The following is a 17,243-nucleotide window of genomic DNA, read 5'->3' as shown; positions in this document are numbered from 1 at the left end:
AGCCCCCTCCGTCTGGGGTGTGCGCCAGCCGTCGGCCCCACGCCAGACGGGCGACTTCTTAAGCCGAGGGTCCCTGTTCACCCCCAGGCGCCCCAGGAGGCAGGCTGTGAGTGTGGAATCCTTCCGGGCATGACCCCGCTCAGCCCTGGCTGGGTGGGGCGGTGCAGGGGTCCAAGCAAGTGTGAGGGAAAGGCGGGCGTGAGCTGCGGCTGTGGCCCCGTGCCGGCGCGTGAGGCTGTGCGGGTGAGGGAGCAGGGGAGCAGGCGGGCAAGGGTGCCGGGCTGTTTGCGGGCGGGGGCTGGGCGGGAGCGGAAAAGACCGGCGCCTCCGGGGGCTGGGGCAGCAGCGAGATTGCTGGCTTTCAGGCTCCGGGGTCTTGGGGAGGAGAGGAAGTGGCAGACAGGAGCCCCTTCCCCCTGCTGGAAAGGCCTCCCGGGGCGTGAGCGCCTTCCTTTCCCTGGGGTCTCCTCGTGGGGCGCAACAGTCCGAGGGGCGAAGGTCAGGGGGCGGGGCCGCAGGGCCCGCGCCGCCCCAGACCGGCAGTGTGCCGCCTCCCCTCTCTCCCACGCCGGCGTTGCGCCGTGGCGGGCTGTGCCGCTCTTCAGGCTGTGTGACACGTAGGCCGAAAGCTTCTACCCGAGTCTGCGCTGGCTAGCTAAGGGGCCCGAACGTTCAGAGTAACTCACGCTTCTCCTCGGGACACAGTCCCTGCGGCTCTGTCCTGGTCAGGGAACTGCCAGCCACACATCCCTCCAACACACAGCCCCGAGCTGCCTGGGCATCAGGCCACCGGAAGGGGACAGTCCTGGTGCAGACAGATCTTGGGCAAGGGGCCTGTGGGAGGGATGGCGGCAGGCGGTGGGGGGCTGTGTGTGTTGGGGGGGTGGCGAGTGGGCAGGTCTGGGGTGGGGGGCGGGACGAGACGGGATGGGGAGGGCAGTCGGTGGCCAGCACCCGGCGGGGGTCCCTTCCCGAGGGGACAGCCGCTTTCCGGAGACACCTGAGGTCCCCGCACAAAGCTAGGCACCGTCTGTGGGACAGCCGGGCCTGGGAGAGCGCGGTGCGTGCCCCCTCTCTCCCTCCCGGTCCCTTGCAGTTTGGCCGCGTGGTGAGCATCTCTGTCCCCGACGACACCCCACAGCGCCCCTGCTTTGCCGCACTTTGGGGGTGTGCTTGACCGACTGCCCCAGCAGAACGTTTCACGGTCGTGGAGGGTTGCGGTGGGAGGTTCATGGATCCCAGCCCTCCCTGGCCTCCCAGCGGCACCGGCTGTCCGCTACCAGCTGCGGCCTGTCGGGTTTGGGGACCCGAAGGCCGGAGAGCCTCCGTGTACAATCGTAGGGTGGCAGAGGTCCCCTCTTGTCCCGCTCGGGCTGCTGCTGTCCTCGCCCCTTCCCCAGGTCAGTGCCTAGGTTCCCCTGCTCTGAAGGCACGAGGGCAGCTGCGTTGCAGGGACCCTGCGGCTGGGGCCCAGAGGGAGGGCTGAGGCGGCCGTGGTGGGCGCCCCGCAGGGCCGCGGCCCCTCAGGCCTCTAGGCCTGGCCAGGGCTCTTGAGAAGGACCTGCCAAAGGGGAGAGACTCGAGGAATGATTGGGCAGGGTTCTCACAAGGCTCGCTCGACCTTTGCCGCCCCAAGCGCCCGTAGGCGCCACGGCTGGGGTCGGGTCCGGCCTGCCCTGCAGTGGAGGCGGGGAACGTGTCGAGCCGGCAACGGGTAGGGGAGGAAGGCTTACAGGCAGCCGGCCCCCGTAGGCTCGGGTGCCGTGGCCGGGCCTTGCGGTCCAACCTGGAGGACGCGACGCGGCTTAAGTGGGATTCTTCCTGGGGCTCGGACAAAGCTCAGACGGACGTGGGAACTGGCCATGCCTGCTGGGGCATTTCACTCGGGCCCTTACCTTCAGGTGTTGTCCCACGGTGGAGGACCCACATCCTCCGTGCCGCCCCTGCGGGTACCAGGGCACCCGGGCAGTCCCAGGCGCGACGACATGTCCGGCGCTGGTCTCCCTCATCGATGGAAGTGCGCACGGGCAGGCTCCCACTGTCGCAGGACGGGTCGGGCGTACGGACGTTGGCCAGGGGCTTGCTGGTGTCCTGCGTGGAAAGGCAGTTTCTGGGTGGGCCTTGCCCGTCTTGCTCCCCTCTTGCCGCGGATGCATCTGTGTCTGTTTGTCTGACTGTGGCCGGGAGCCCCCCTGTCAGGTGCCCCGGCTCCCTGCCCTCCATCACGCCTCACATGCACGCACGTCCGTGTGCGGCTGGCGCCTTGCACGTCTCTGGCCTGTGATGCTGCGGCCCGTCCTCCGCTCTTGTCACAGGCGACCCGCGAGAGGTCTGGGCCAGGGGGCGCCGACGGGTCACCGCCCGTCTTAAGTCGGCCCCTTGGATGTGGCCTGGCCCACCCGTGACCTGGAGCGTGTGGCCTGAGGGACGTGTAGGCCACGAGGGATACCTGAGCCGTGGGCGTGGCCAGCAGAGAAGGATCCAGAGAGGCCGAACGGTAGCCCTGACATTTACAAAGCCCCTGAGGCCCCTGAGTGGTAGCCAGGGCTCCGGGCACACGAAAAGGCATGCTGCCTTCCGCCCCAGGGAGGCACGATCTCTGGTCCCAGGGCCTGCAAGATTCCCGAGGTGGCTCTGCGCGTGAGTGTGCGTGCGAGCGTGCGTGTCTGTGAGTGAGTGCGCGCCTGCCCGTGTGTGTCGCGGCAGGCTCTGCGGCAGACGGCAGGACGGGAAGGGCGGCCACCTGACCCTTCCCTGCTCGGCTTCACTGGCTTCTTCCTTCAGACAGGCGGTGATCCCCACATTCTTAAGGACCTTGTGTGGGACGCTTCGGCAAGACAGCTTACACTTGGCCCTCTTGTGCTACAGGAAGACAGCTCTTGCAAAGAGCCCTGGCTGCCAGGGGCCTCCGAAGGCCGTGTGAGAGGCAACAAGAAGGCAGTTCAGGGCAGACACGTGCTCGTGCAGAGCAAAGGAGGGCACGAGCATCTCGCTGGGAAGCTCACTGGGGGCACTGGAGCGCCCGGGACATCGGCAGGAAGGGACAGGTGAGCTCCAAGACGGCTAGGCCCCAGACAGCTTGAGATTCCTCTCCGCTTGGTGAGAGAGGACCAAGGGAAATGACGTCGTGCCTGTGTGCTTCCCGCGGTCCGGCAGTCAAAGGCAGCTGGGAGAGAAGCCAACCCAGGCGGGCGGAAGGCAGCAATATCCGGGGAGAGAACAAGGACTCACACGACGGGCTGCGGGAGCGGGGCGAGAGGGGCGCAGGTAAAAAATCCTTTCTCCTGGAAACACAGACGGCGGGCAGCGTGTAGACGTATAGGTCTGCACGCGTGCAGGTGTGCCTCCGCTCGTGCGTGTGCGTGTGCGTGTGCGTGTCTGGTGAGGAGGCCTGAGAGTGGGGCTCGAAGGCAGGCGTGCGTGCACGGACCCTGAAAACGTGACAGGCTTTCGAAACGGACGTCGACTCTGGGCCAGCTGGAATCACCGGGCTGCCAGAAGAGGCAGTGGGGAAGTCCCGTGCTTTCTGGAGAGACAGGGAAGGTGCGAAGGACGCAGGAAATAGGATAGGGCAGATTGCTTGCCGCGTGCGGAAGACCAGGGCCCCCCGCCCCCGCCCCCGCCCCCAGAGCGACAACCGCCTTTGAACCTTGAGCTCCTTGGCGGCGGCACACGCGTCCTGTCCTCCCTCCGAGTAGGCCGACAGGAAACACCTTGCCTTGCTTGTTTGGTAAGGTTCGGGAGGCCGACCAGCAGCGCTGCATTAGCAAGTGGCACACACTGGCTTTGTCGGCGAGAAAGGCTGCAGTGAAGGCGAAGGCTGGGACGGGTGCTCATCTGGAGGCTGGGCGAGAGCGGAACCACCTCCAAGGGCGTTCACACTGCGGGCAGAAGTCACTTCCTTCCGTCTGCGGCGCTGAAGGCGTGCCGTGCGGTGGCCGCCGACCCGGGTGGCGTCCTAAACACCTTACTGTCTGGGCTGCCAAACACCACTGTTCGGGGCGGGGTGGAGGGGTGGGGGGGGGGGTGGGTCCAGCGTGCCGGCAAACCGCGTCGTCCCTCTGCCTGTCTCTCTCTGCACAGGCTGGCCAGGGCTTCGTCTTGCGCAGTGTCGGGCGATCCCGGCGGCGACGGATGCCGGTCACCTTTGCTGGCTGGGAGAAAGGCACGGCCTGGCCTCTCTAGCACAGGAAGGGCCGTCGTGCAATGGTGTGGACACGCCCACGTCCAGACTGTGGGGTTCCGCTGGCCCGGGCGGAGAGGTCTTCTATTTCCGGGCAGGGTAGCTTTCTGAAAGCCATTATGTGTCTGTGGGAGCTAACAGAGATCCCGGGAACGGGAGGGGAGGGGGCGAGGGAGGGAGGGAGAGAGCGGAAGCGGAGACACTCACACGCACACCCACCCACACACGCACGGCCACACGCAGAGAGGCGCAGAGACACACAGAGAGAGACGCGGGAGAGTCACAGCAAGGGGGAGACAGGGAGAGAGAGCGAAGACAAAGAGAACACGCTGCTGCATGGCTTTTGTCCCCTAGAGCAGAGCAGTTCAACTCTGACAGACACTGGCTGGAAGCAAAGTACCCGGGCTGTCTTTCCCTCTGGAGCTTAGCAGATTTCCCAGGGGGTGAAGGGGCCGCGTGAAACCGGAGTGACAGGTGGTCGGGGGTGGGGTTGGGGGTGGGGTGGGGAGGTGGGGGGCACGTGGTGGGAGGTGACAGACACCGAAGAGGTGTCAGCGGGCCGCCGGGCAGTGCCAGAGAGATGCAAGGCCGGAGGCCTCCCTGGAGGCAGCGCGCGGCCCAGGTGCCCCCTGGAAGCTGGGCAGGGAGCTGGGCTGAAAGCTGGGGCTGCGGAGGCCAGGCGGCCGGCCGGGTTCCCGGCCGGGGGGGCGGGGCCTTGCAGGGTGACGCCCACTGGCCGCTCCCCGATTGGTCGGGAGGTGGGGCGAGCGGCCTGGGCCCGACTCGACTCGGGCCTCCTTCCAGCCAAGCTGCAAATTCCCACGGGCCTCGTGGGGCGTGGCGGGGATGGGGTACGAGGCCATGCCCATGCGCCCCAGCTGCCAGGGGGCCGCACAGCAGGCCGCCGGGTCCGGGCGGCAGCGAGCCCTGGAAGACCCAAGCGCGGAGCGCCAGCGGCAGCGCCTGCGCGCGGGGACCTCGGCCGCTCGGCCGGCTCCTCCGGCCACGTGCTACGCCTCCACCTCCCGCTCCTTGTTCCTCGGCATTGGCAGCTGCGGCTCGCAGCTCAGGGCCAGGGCCACAGGGCCAGTGAGGCGGGGGCCCGGGGAAGGCGGGGCTCCCCAGGAATCCTGGGTGGCCTTAGCTGTGGGAGGGGGCCTTCAGGAGGCAGGGGCCCGCGGGCCTCCCGCTGCCATGGCAGGGCTGGGAACAGAGCAGGCACTAGCGGGTGGCAGGTGCGAGGAGGCCAGCAGCCTGAGGGTGGAGGCCGTGCGGGAGTGAGCGGCGGCGGCAGCGGCAGCAGCTGCATCGACAGAGGCGGAGGTTGTGGGCATGGGGGAGGCGTTGGCGCTGCTGGCGGACGACATGGAGGAGGTGGTGGCGGAGGAGGAGCAGGAGGAGCAGGAGCCGCGGGAGGAGGAGGAGGAGGAGGAGGTGCAGGCCAAGGAGCGGGAAGAGAAGCCCCGGAAGCAGGGGCGCGCAGAGCCAGGGAGCGGACCCCCGACCTCCCTGAGCCCGCTGGAGGCGCTGGGGGCCCTTCAGTTAGAGCAGAGCGCTGTGAACGCCCAAGCCAGCGGGGCCTACTTGCGGCTCAAGCGCAGGATCCGACGGAGGCGGGAGCCTCGTTTGGATCGAAGAAAAGCCATCATCCAGGACATCCCCGGCTTCTGGGCCAAACCTGTATACTTGCTGCTGCTGCTGCTGCTGCTGCTGCTGCTGCTGCTGCTGCTGCTGCTGCTGCTGCTGCTGCTGCTGCTGCTGTTGCTGCTGCTGCTGCTTGGGGCTGGCTGCTGCTGGAGGGCAGGAGGGGGCCGAGGAGGGGGAACAGGGCGAGAAGGAGGTTGGGACAGGGGGAGGAGGAGGGGAGGCGGCAACGGACTGGGGCCGGGGCCAGGGCCGGGGGTCTGGGTGCGGGGGCGCAGGGCAGGGTGGGGAGGGGAAGCAGGAGGAGAAAGAAGAGGAGGACTGGGAGCGGCGGAACAAGGGGCAGGAGGAAGCGAGGAAGGCGGGCGCCAAGGCCAAGGGAAGAGGCCTGAGAGTGGAGGCATGGAGGCCTGCAAGGGCACAGCATGAGGGCGCTGAGGGCCAAAGGCCAAACGTGCAGGCGTGGGAGCGCCAAATTTGGGTGGAACCTTCTGGCGTGGGGCCTGCAGGGGAAGCCTTCCTGGGGTCATGGGGCACACGGCAACAGTGGAAAGCACGCGCAGAGCCCCCAGCACCTTCCCCACAGAGCAGAGAGTGGAAGTGTGCAGTCTCCGGGGGAAATCCCAGGAGACCGGTGGGCGTGCAGGACCCATCCCAGTCAGCCAGAGGCTGTGGATATGTTGCCGCCACGTCCGTGCCAAGGACCCAGGTCGTCCGCGGCCAGGTGTGAGCTGCAAGAGGCCCCCGTCCCGGGCAAGACTACGGGACCCCAGACACGCCCTCGGGTGGGCTCCGAGCCCGGCCTCCACCGGGCCTTCTCGTGCAGGCAGAAGCACGTGCCCTCCCCGTTGCACCCTGTGAGTCCCCCGGAGCTGCAGACTTAGCCATACAGACAGACTCCTCTCACCGCAGAGGGCGGCTCAACAGTCGAGCGCTGCGTGTCAGCACCCCTGGGGCGTCCCCTACTCAGAGGAGGCATGGGTCCACGGGGGGCAGAGCACATCCCGACTCCGCCCGCGGTGACAAGCCTGCACCCAGCACACGCAGGCCAGCTGGAATGTCGGGGACGATCGAGGGAACAGGCGCTCCCCGAGGGGGTGCGGACAGCCCAAGATGCACGGGAAGGCCGGAACCCCGCCTCCACGTGCGTGTGAGACGGCAGGGCAGGGGCCGAGGAGGTCGGAGGTGTGGGGCGATGGGTGTGGGCAGCAGTGCGCGCCCGGAGTCCCGGCAGATCGCCTGTCTGGTCTCTTCCTTTCGCCCCAGCCTGGCTGTGTTGGCTGTGGCTCTTCCAGCCGTAACACGTGAAGGCTCCTTGACCTACTGAAGATTGTGAATCATCCCCAGCTGTCGGCCTTGATCAGTGACCGAGACGAAGGTGTGCGGAGCTACATGATCCAGCTGGAGGTCAGGCCGGGCAGACGGAGGCCACGGTGGGGGGTGGGGGGTGGGGGATGGGGGATGCGGGGCGGAGGGGGCCGGGTGTCCCCGAGGGCTGGGTGTGAGCAGCGGGAGAGCGGAAGGGGAAGTGGTTCATCCCTGCCGGGCAGGCCAGCTCAGGTGGCCGGGACGAGAGTTCACTCTTCTCCTGCTGTTGGGCGTGGCAGGCGCAGGAACTGGCCGCCCCGAGTACCGCTGCAGACTGATGTTCTTTTTCCGGAGCAAGCCCTACTTGTGCAACCAAGTGATCCTTAAGGAGTATCACCTTAGCTTCGCAGGTAGGTGGGCTGTCCCGGGATGGGGGAAGGGAGCGGAGCGGGGCGGGGCGGGGCGGGGTGTGCCCCGGAGGCCTTGGACGCTGGGCCAGGGCGATCCCTCCCCGTATCCCCACTCTTCCTCTAGGCTATAGGGCGTATAGTTCCACTCCAGTCCAGTGGTTCTGGGGATTACGAACGGGGGAGCCCCCAGCCGCAGGCAGGACACCGTCAGCCTTCACTTCCTCAACTGGTTGTCAGGCCACAAGTGCCCCGGGTCTAACGGGATTGCTGAGGTGGGGGGTCCCTCGGGGCCTGGTCGGAAATGGCGACGTCGGCGGTGGCCAGCTGCTCGGGGAAGGGGTGTGGGCCCTGTCCCGACCTGCCCGTTCCCTCTGCCAGATCATCGGCGAGGACCTGTGGCCCAACCCCCTGCGCTGCTACCCGAGGGAGCAAGGTGCCGGGAGAGGTAACTGAGAGGGGGACACGTCCCTGAGGAGCCCGGGGGGCTGGGGGTGTTGGTGAAGAGTGTTTCCCGGACCCTTTCCCAATCGGGAGAGGCAGGCTGAGAGAAGCCTGGGAGCGGGGGCGACCCCAGGCCGCCCAGGGAGCGGGCGCGAGGGTGAGCCAGGGGCCCGGAGGACCCAGGCGCACGCGCAGAGCACCGAAGCTTTCAGCTTTCGGTGAACGTCCCAGGGGTGTCCGAGAAAGGAGCGGGCCTCCTCAGGCACCCTCATGTGCGTCGGCACTTCCTGGCTTCGGCCCTCCCTGGGGCCTCGTCCGACTGCCTCCGCGTTTGGGATCAGCTGGGCCCCTCCGTCCGCCCCCGGCCGCATGGCCAAGGCCTCCAGACGCTGAGGAGGTGGGCTCCCGGGTCGCGTCCCGTCCCTCTCCTGGGCTGGTTCTCCCAGTCTTCCCTGAATGTCCAGGCGCATCCCTTAGCGACCTGGCTCCACCCGGACGGCCTGGAAAGGGCCGCAGGCTGGCTGGTGGCCAGCGGGGAGGCGCCGGGGAGAAAGGGCGGGGCGTGCTGCCTGTTGTGCGCCATCTCTCCGGTTGTCTGTTGGACACAGGCCGCTTCAGCTACGCCTTGTGTTGTTCCCGAGCGTGTCCGTGTCGTTCTGTGCACGCGTGCCCGCGAGCAGGCTTTCTCACGCGTCGGTGGTCCTGCAGAGCTGGCGGTGAAGGCGACGGAGCAGGCGAGTTCGGCCGAGTAGAAGGAGAGCCCGGAGGCGCGTGCAGACGCGGGAGGCCGGCGGCCGGGGTCTGGGGCAACGGAGAGGAACGAGGAAAGGATCGCCAGTGGAGGTTGCAGAGGGTGGGCAGCACGTACCCGGAATGAGGCCGAGAGAGACATCAACAAGCTAACGAGTGCTCCTGTCTTGCTCCCGTCCTGTGTGATTGTTCGCGGGTCGCCGATTGGCGATGTTCCGGCCCAGTCCGGTGGGGCTTTTGAACCGGCTGCCCGTGTGTGGCAGAGAGGCGGTCCTGAGGAAGTGGAGGACGTGGGAAGGGCAGGACTCGGCTGCTGCTCCGGGGAGGCCAGGTTGCCTCCGAACAGGGCAGGGTCTCGGAGCAGGAAGCAACGAAAGAGACAGGCTGGTGCGCTGGGGACCTGTTGCGTGGGCCGGGGAAGGAGACGGGGACCGGTGCTGGCGGGTAGGGGCCTCGTGGCCCGCTGTGGCTTGGGTTCAGTGTTCACTCTGCTCGCGGAGCCTCACTCAGCCCCCTCCGTCTGGGGTGTGCGCCAGCCGTCGGCCCCACGCCAGACGGGCGACTTCTTAAGCCGAGGGTCCCTGTTCACCCCCAGGCGCCCCAGGAGGCAGGCTGTGAGTGTGGAATCCTTCCGGGCATGACCCCGCTCAGCCCTGGCTGGGTGGGGCGGTGCAGGGGTCCAAGCAAGTGTGAGGGAAAGGCGGGCGTGAGCTGCGGCTGTGGCCCCGTGCCGGCGCGTGAGGCTGTGCGGGTGAGGGAGCAGGGGAGCAGGCGGGCAAGGGTGCCGGGCTGTTTGCGGGCGGGGGCTGGGCGGGAGCGGAAAAGACCGGCGCCTCCGGGGGCTGGGGCAGCAGCGAGATTGCTGGCTTTCAGGCTCCGGGGTCTTGGGGAGGAGAGGAAGTGGCAGACAGGAGCCCCTTCCCCCTGCTGGAAAGGCCTCCCGGGGCGTGAGCGCCTTCCTTTCCCTGGGGTCTCCTCGTGGGGCGCAACAGTCCGAGGGGCGAAGGTCAGGGGGCGGGGCCGCAGGGCCCGCGCCGCCCCAGACCGGCAGTGTGCCGCCTCCCCTCTCTCCCACACCGGCGTTGCGCCGTGGCGGGCTGTGCCGCTCTTCAGGCTGTGTGACACGTAGGCCGAAAGCTTCTACCCGAGTCTGCGCTGGCTAGCTAAGGGGCCCGAACGTTCAGAGTAACTCACGCTTCTCCTCGGGACACAGTCCCTGCGGCTCTGTCCTGGTCAGGGAACTGCCAGCCACACATCCCTCCAACACACAGCCCCGAGCTGCCTGGGCATCAGGCCACCGGAAGGGGACAGTCCTGGTGCAGACAGATCTTGGGCAAGGGGCCTGTGGGAGGGATGGCGGCAGGCGGTGGGGGGCTGTGTGTGTTAGGGGGGTGGCGAGTGGGCAGGTCTGGGGTGGGGGGCGGGATGAGACGGGATGGGGAGGGCAGTCGGTGGCCAGCACCCGGCGGGGTCCTTCCCGAGGGGACAGCCGCTTTCCGGAGACACCTGAGGTCCCCGCACAAAGCTAGGCACCGTCTGTGGGACAGCCGGGCCTGGGAGAGCGCGGTGCGTGCCCCCTCTCTCCCTCCCGGTCCCTTGCAGTTTGGCCGCGTGGTGAGCATCTCTGTCCCCGACGACACCCCACAGCGCCCCTGCTTTGCCGCACTTTGGGGGTGTGCTTGACCGACTGCCCCAGCAGAACGTTTCACGGTCGTGGAGGGTTGCGGTGGGAGGTTCATGGATCCCAGCCCTCCCTGGCCTCCCAGCGGCACCGGCTGTCCGCTACCAGCTGCGGCCTGTCGGGTTTGGGGACCCGAAGGCCGGAGAGCCTCCGTGTACAATCGTAGGGTGGCAGAGGTCCCCTCTTGTCCCGCTCGGGCTGCTGCTGTCCTCGCCCCTTCCCCAGGTCAGTGCCTAGGTTCCCCTGCTCTGAAGGCACGAGGGCAGCTGCGTTGCAGGGACCCTGCGGCTGGGGCCCAGAGGGAGGGCTGAGGCGGCCGTGGTGGGCGCCCCGCAGGGCCGCGGCCCCTCAGGCCTCTAGGCCTGGCCAGGGCTCTTGAGAAGGACCTGCCAAAGGGGAGAGACTCGAGGAATGATTGGGCAGGGTTCTCACAAGGCTCGCTCGACCTTTGCCGCCCCAAGCGCCCGTAGGCGCCACGGCTGGGGTCGGGTCCGGCCTGCCCTGCAGTGGAGGCGGGGAACGTGTCGAGCCGGCAACGGGTAGGGGAGGAAGGCTTACAGGCAGCCGGCCCCCGTAGGCTCGGGTGCCGTGGCCGGGCCTTGCGGTCCAACCTGGAGGACGCGACGCGGCTTAAGTGGGATTCTTCCTGGGGCTCGGACAAAGCTCAGACGGACGTGGGAACTGGCCATGCCTGCTGGGGCATTTCACTCGGGCCCTTACCTTCAGGTGTTGTCCCACGGTGGAGGACCCACATCCTCCGTGCCGCCCCTGCGGGTACCAGGGCACCCGGGCAGTCCCAGGCGCGACGACATGTCCGGCGCTGGTCTCCCTCATCGATGGAAGTGCGCACGGGCAGGCTCCCACTGTCGCAGGACGGGTCGGGCGTACGGACGTTGGCCAGGGGCTTGCTGGTGTCCTGCGTGGAAAGGCAGTTTCTGGGTGGGCCTTGCCCGTCTTGCTCCCCTCTTGCCGCGGATGCATCTGTGTCTGTTTGTCTGACTGTGGCCGGGAGCCCCCCTGTCAGGTGCCCCGGCTCCCTGCCCTCCATCACGCCTCACATGCACGCACGTCCGTGTGCGGCTGGCGCCTTGCACGTCTCTGGCCTGTGATGCTGCGGCCCGTCCTCCGCTCTTGTCACAGGCGACCCGCGAGAGGTCTGGGCCAGGGGGCGCCGACGGGTCACCGCCCGTCTTAAGTCGGCCCCTTGGATGTGGCCTGGCCCACCCGTGACCTGGAGCGTGTGGCCTGAGGGACGTGTAGGCCACGAGGGATACCTGAGCCGTGGGCGTGGCCAGCAGAGAAGGATCCAGAGAGGCCGAACGGTAGCCCTGACATTTACAAAGCCCCTGAGGCCCCTGAGTGGTAGCCAGGGCTCCGGGCACACGAAAAGGCATGCTGCCTTCCGCCCCAGGGAGGCACGATCTCTGGTCCCAGGGCCTGCAAGATTCCCGAGGTGGCTCTGCGCGTGAGTGTGCGTGCGAGCGTGCGTGTCTGTGAGTGAGTGCGCGCCTGCCCGTGTGTGTCGCGGCAGGCTCTGCGGCAGACGGCAGGACGGGAAGGGCGGCCACCTGACCCTTCCCTGCTCGGCTTCACTGGCTTCTTCCTTCAGACAGGCGGTGATCCCCACATTCTTAAGGACCTTGTGTGGGACGCTTCGGCAAGACAGCTTACACTTGGCCCTCTTGTGCTACAGGAAGACAGCTCTTGCAAAGAGCCCTGGCTGCCAGGGGCCTCCGAAGGCCGTGTGAGAGGCAACAAGAAGGCAGTTCAGGGCAGACACGTGCTCGTGCAGAGCAAAGGAGGGCACGAGCATCTCGCTGGGAAGCTCACTGGGGGCACTGGAGCGCCCGGGACATCGGCAGGAAGGGACAGGTGAGCTCCAAGACGGCTAGGCCCCAGACAGCTTGAGATTCCTCTCCGCTTGGTGAGAGAGGACCAAGGGAAATGACGTCGTGCCTGTGTGCTTCCCGCGGTCCGGCAGTCAAAGGCAGCTGGGAGAGAAGCCAACCCAGGCGGGCGGAAGGCAGCAATATCCGGGGAGAGAACAAGGACTCACACGACGGGCTGCGGGAGCGGGGCGAGAGGGGCGCAGGTAAAAAATCCTTTCTCCTGGAAACACAGACGGCGGGCAGCGTGTAGACGTATAGGTCTGCACGCGTGCAGGTGTGCCTCCGCTCGTGCGTGTGCGTGTGCGTGTGCGTGTCTGGTGAGGAGGCCTGAGAGTGTGGCTCGAAGGCAGGCGTGCGTGCACGGACCCTGAAAACGTGACAGGCTTTCGAAACGGACGTCGACTCTGGGCCAGCTGGAATCACCGGGCTGCCAGAAGAGGCAGTGGGGAAGTCCCGTGCTTTCTGGAGAGACAGGGAAGGTGCGAAGGACGCAGGAAATAGGATAGGGCAGATTGCTTGCCGCGTGCGGAAGACCAGGGCCCCCCGCCCCCGCCCCCGCCCCCAGAGCGACAACCGCCTTTGAACCTTGAGCTCCTTGGCGGCGGCACACGCGTCCTGTCCTCCCTCCGAGTAGGCCGACAGGAAACACCTTGCCTTGCTTGTTTGGTAAGGTTCGGGAGGCCGACCAGCAGCGCTGCATTAGCAAGTGGCACACACTGGCTTTGTCGGCGAGAAAGGCTGCAGTGAAGGCGAAGGCTGGGACGGGTGCTCATCTGGAGGCTGGGCGAGAGCGGAACCACCTCCAAGGGCGTTCACACTGCGGGCAGAAGTCACTTCCTTCCGTCTGCGGCGCTGAAGGCGTGCCGTGCGGTGGCCGCCGACCCGGGTGGCGTCCTAAACACCTTACTGTCTGGGCTGCCAAACACCACTGTTCGGGGCGGGGTGGAGGGTGGGGGGGGGTGGGTCCAGCGTGCCGGCAAACCGCGTCGTCCCTCTGCCTGTCTCTCTCTGCACAGGCTGGCCAGGGCTTCGTCTTGCGCAGTGTCGGGCGATCCCGGCGGCGACGGATGCCGGTCACCTTTGCTGGCTGGGAGAAAGGCACGGCCTGGCCTCTCTAGCACAGGAAGGGCCGTCGTGCAATGGTGTGGACACGCCCACGTCCAGACTGTGGGGTTCCGCTGGCCCGGGCGGAGAGGTCTTCTATTTCCGGGCAGGGTAGCTTTCTGAAAGCCATTATGTGTCTGTGGGAGCTAACAGAGATCCCGGGAACGGGAGGGGAGGGGGCGAGGGAGGGAGGGAGAGAGCGGAAGCGGAGACACTCACACGCACACCCACCCACACACGCACGGCCACACGCAGAGAGGCGCAGAGACACACAGAGAGAGACGCGGGAGAGTCACAGCAAGGGGGAGACAGGGAGAGAGAGCGAAGACAAAGAGAACACGCTGCTGCATGGCTTTTGTCCCCTAGAGCAGAGCAGTTCAACTCTGACAGACACTGGCTGGAAGCAAAGTACCCGGGCTGTCTTTCCCTCTGGAGCTTAGCAGATTTCCCAGGGGGTGAAGGGGCCGCGTGAAACCGGAGTGACAGGTGGTCGGGGGTGGGGTTGGGGGTGGGGTGGGGAGGTGGGGGGCACGTGGTGGGAGGTGACAGACACCGAAGAGGTGTCAGCGGGCCGCCGGGCAGTGCCAGAGAGATGCAAGGCCGGAGGCCTCCCTGGAGGCAGCGCGCGGCCCAGGTGCCCCCTGGAAGCTGGTCAGGGAGCTGGGCTGAAAGCTGGGGCTGCGGAGGCCAGGCGGCCGGCCGGGTTCCCGGCTGGGGGGCGGGGCCTTGCAGGGTGACGCCCACTGGCCGCTCCCCGATTGGTCGGGAGGTGGGGCGAGCGGCCTGGGCCCGACTCGACTCGGGCCTCCTTCCAGCCAAGCTGCAAATTCCCACGGGCCTCGTGGGGCGTGGCGGGGATGGGGTACGAGGCCATGCCCATGCGCCCCAGCTGCCAGGGGGCCGCACAGCAGGCCGCCGGGTCCGGGCGGCAGCGAGCCCTGGAAGACCCAAGCGCGGAGCGCCAGCGCCAGCGCCAGCGGCAGCGCCTGCGCGCGGGGACCTCGGCCGCTCGGCCGGCTCCTCCGGCCACGTGCTACGCCTCCACCTCCCGCTCCTTGTTCCTCGGCATTGGCAGCTGCGGCTCGCAGCTCAGGGCCAGGGCCACAGGGCCAGTGAGGCGGGGGCCCGGGGAAGGCGGGGCTCCCCAGGAATCCTGGGTGGCCTTAGCTGTGGGAGGGGGCCTTCAGGAGGCAGGGGCCCGCGGGCCTCCCGCTGCCATGGCAGGGCTGGGAACAGAGCAGGCACTAGCGGGTGGCAGGTGCGAGGAGGCCAGCAGCCTGAGGGTGGAGGCCGTGCGGGAGTGAGCGGCGGCGGCAGCGGCAGCAGCTGCATCGACAGAGGCGGAGGTTGTGGGCATGGGGGAGGCGTTGGCGCTGCTGGCGGACGACATGGAGGAGGTGGTGGCGGAGGAGGAGCAGGAGGAGCAGGAGCCGCGGGAGGAGGAGGAGGAGGAGGAGGTGCAGGCCAAGGAGCGGGAAGAGAAGCCCCGGAAGCAGGGGCGCGCAGAGCCAGGGAGCGGACCCCCGACCTCTCTGAGCCCGCTGGAGGCGCTGGGGGCCCTTCAGTTAGAGCAGAGCGCTGTGAACGCCCAAGCCAGCGGGGCCTACTTGCGGCTCAAGCGCAGGATCCGACGGAGGCGGGAGCCTCGTTTGGATCGAAGAAAAGCCATCATCCAGGACATCCCCGGCTTCTGGGCCAAACCTGTATACTTGCTGCTGCTGCTACTGCTGCTGCTGCTGCTGCTGCTGCTGCTGCTGCTGTTGCTGCTGCTGCTGCTGTTGCTGCTGCTGCTGCTTGGGGCTGGCTGCTGCTGGAGGGCAGGAGGGGGCCGAGGAGGGGGAACAGGGCGAGAAGGAGGTTGGGACAGGGGGAGGAGGAGGGGAGGCGGCAACGGACTGGGGCCGGGGCCAGGGCCGGGGGTCTGGGTGCGGGGGCGCAGGGCAGGGTGGGGAGGGGAAGCAGGAGGAGAAAGAAGAGGAGGACTGGGAGCGGCGGAACAAGGGGCAGGAGGAAGCGAGGAAGGCGGGCGCCAAGGCCAAGGGAAGAGGCCTGAGAGTGGAGGCATGGAGGCCTGCAAGGGCACAGCATGAGGGCGCTGAGGGCCAAAGGCCAAACGTGCAGGCGTGGGAGCGCCAAATTTGGGTGGAACCTTCTGGCGTGGGGCCTGCAGGGGAAGCCTTCCTGGGGTCATGGGGCACACGGCAACAGTGGAAAGCACGCGCAGAGCCCCCAGCACCTTCCCCACAGAGCAGAGAGTGGAAGTGTGCAGTCTCCGGGGGAAATCCCAGGAGACCGGTGGGCGTGCAGGACCCATCCCAGTCAGCCAGAGGCTGTGGATATGTTGCCGCCACGTCCGTGCCAAGGACCCAGGTCGTCCGCGGCCAGGTGTGAGCTGCAAGAGGCCCCCGTCCCGGGCAAGACTACGGGACCCCAGACACGCCCTCGGGTGGGCTCCGAGCCCGGCCTCCACCGGGCCTTCTCGTGCAGGCAGAAGCACGTGCCCTCCCCGTTGCACCCTGTGAGTCCCCCGGAGCTGCAGACTTAGCCATACAGACAGACTCCTCTCACCGCAGAGGGCGGCTCAGAGGCCCGGGGCTTCCTGTCAGCACCCCTGGGGCGTCCCCTACTCAGAGGAGGCATGGGTCCACGGGGGCAGAGCACATCCCGACTCCGCCCGCGGTGACAAGCCTGCACCCAGCACACGCAGGCCAGCTGGAATGTCGGGGACGATCGAGGGAACAGGCGTTCCCCGAGGGGGTGCGGACAGCCCAAGATGCACGGGAAGGCCGGAACCCCGCCTCCACGTGCGTGTGAGACGGCAGGGCAGGGGCCGAGGAGGTCGGAGGTGTGGGGCGATGGGGTGGGCAGCAGTGCGCGCCCGGAGTCCCGGCAGATCGCCTGTCTGGTCTCTTCCTTTCGCCCCAGCCTGGCTGTGTTGGCTGTGGCTCTTCCAGCCGTAACACGTGAAGGCTCCTTGACCTACTGAAGATTGTGAATCATCCCCAGCTGTCGGCCTTGATCAGTGACCGAGACGAAGGTGTGCGGAGCTACATGATCCAGCTGGAGGTCAGGCCGGGCAGACGGAGGCCACGGTGGGGGGTGGGGGGTGGGGGATGGGGGATGCGGGGCGGAGGGGGCCGGGTGTCCCCGAGGGCTGGGTGTGAGCAGCGGGAGAGCGGAAGGGGAAGTGGTTCATCCCTGCCGGGCAGGCCAGCTTAGGTGGCCGGGACGAGAGTTCACTCTTCTCCTGCTGTTGGGCGTGGCAGGCGCAGGAACTGGGCCGCCCCGAGTACCGCTGCAGACTGATGTTCTTTTTCCGGAGCAAGCCCTACTTGTGCAACCAAGTGATCCTTAAGGAGTATCACCTTAGCTTCGCAGGTAGGTGGGCTGTCCCGGGATGGGGGAAGGGAGCGGAGTGGGGCGGGGCGGGGCGGGGCGGGGTGTGCCCCGGAGGCCTTGGACGCTGGGCCAGGGCGATCCCTCCCCGTATCCCCACTCTTCCTCTAGGCTATAGGGCGTATAGTTCCACTCCAGTCCAGTGGTTCTGGGATTACGAACGGGGAGCCCCCAGCCGCAGGCAGGACACCGTCAGCCTTCACTTCCTCAACTGGTTGTCAGGCCACAAGTGCCCCGGGTCTAACGGGATTGCTGAGGTGGGGGTCCCTCGGGGCCTGGTCGGAAATGGCGACGTCGGCGGTGGCCAGCTGCTCGGGGAAGGGGTGTGGGCCCTGTCCCGACCTGCCCGTTCCCTCTGCCAGATCATCGGCGAGGACCTGTGGCCCAACCCCCTGCGCTGCTACCCGAGGGAGCAAGGCGCCGGGAGAGGTAACTGA

General features: G+C 67.7%; 1 protein-coding gene across 1 annotated transcript; it reads left to right on the top strand.

Annotated features, from left to right (window-relative positions):
- Positions 1–14,723: 14,723 nt before the first annotated feature.
- LOC135320359 (uncharacterized) lies at positions 14,724–17,243 on the top strand. Its single transcript, XM_064483440.1, has 5 exons — positions 14,724–15,187; positions 15,781–15,928; positions 16,417–16,476; positions 16,677–16,788; positions 16,918–17,243. Exons 1-5 carry the CDS (start codon positions 14,766–14,768, stop codon positions 17,241–17,243), a joined length of 1,068 nt encoding a protein of 355 aa, XP_064339510.1. The 5' UTR covers positions 14,724–14,765.

This window comes from Camelus dromedarius, chromosome Y (assembly GCF_036321535.1).
Source record: "Camelus dromedarius isolate mCamDro1 chromosome Y, mCamDro1.pat, whole genome shotgun sequence".
NCBI classification, from domain to species: domain Eukaryota; kingdom Metazoa; phylum Chordata; class Mammalia; order Artiodactyla; family Camelidae; genus Camelus; species Camelus dromedarius.
Note: the sequence above shows the minus strand (reverse complement) of the source record. Positions and strands in the feature narration are given on the sequence as shown.

Excerpts from the sequence above, each read along its gene's own strand:
- LOC135320359 (XM_064483440.1), top strand. The coding sequence starts at position 14,766 with ATGGGGGAGGCGTTGGCGCTGCTGGCGGACGACATGGAGGAGGTGGTG. Across the intron at positions 15,188-15,780 it reads CTGTTGCTGCTGCTGCTGCT|GTCGTCCGCGGCCAGGTGTG; the intron begins GTTGCTGCTGCT and ends CCAAGGACCCAG. Across the intron at positions 16,789-16,917 it reads GTATCACCTTAGCTTCGCAG|GCTATAGGGCGTATAGTTCC; the intron begins GTAGGTGGGCTG and ends CTCTTCCTCTAG.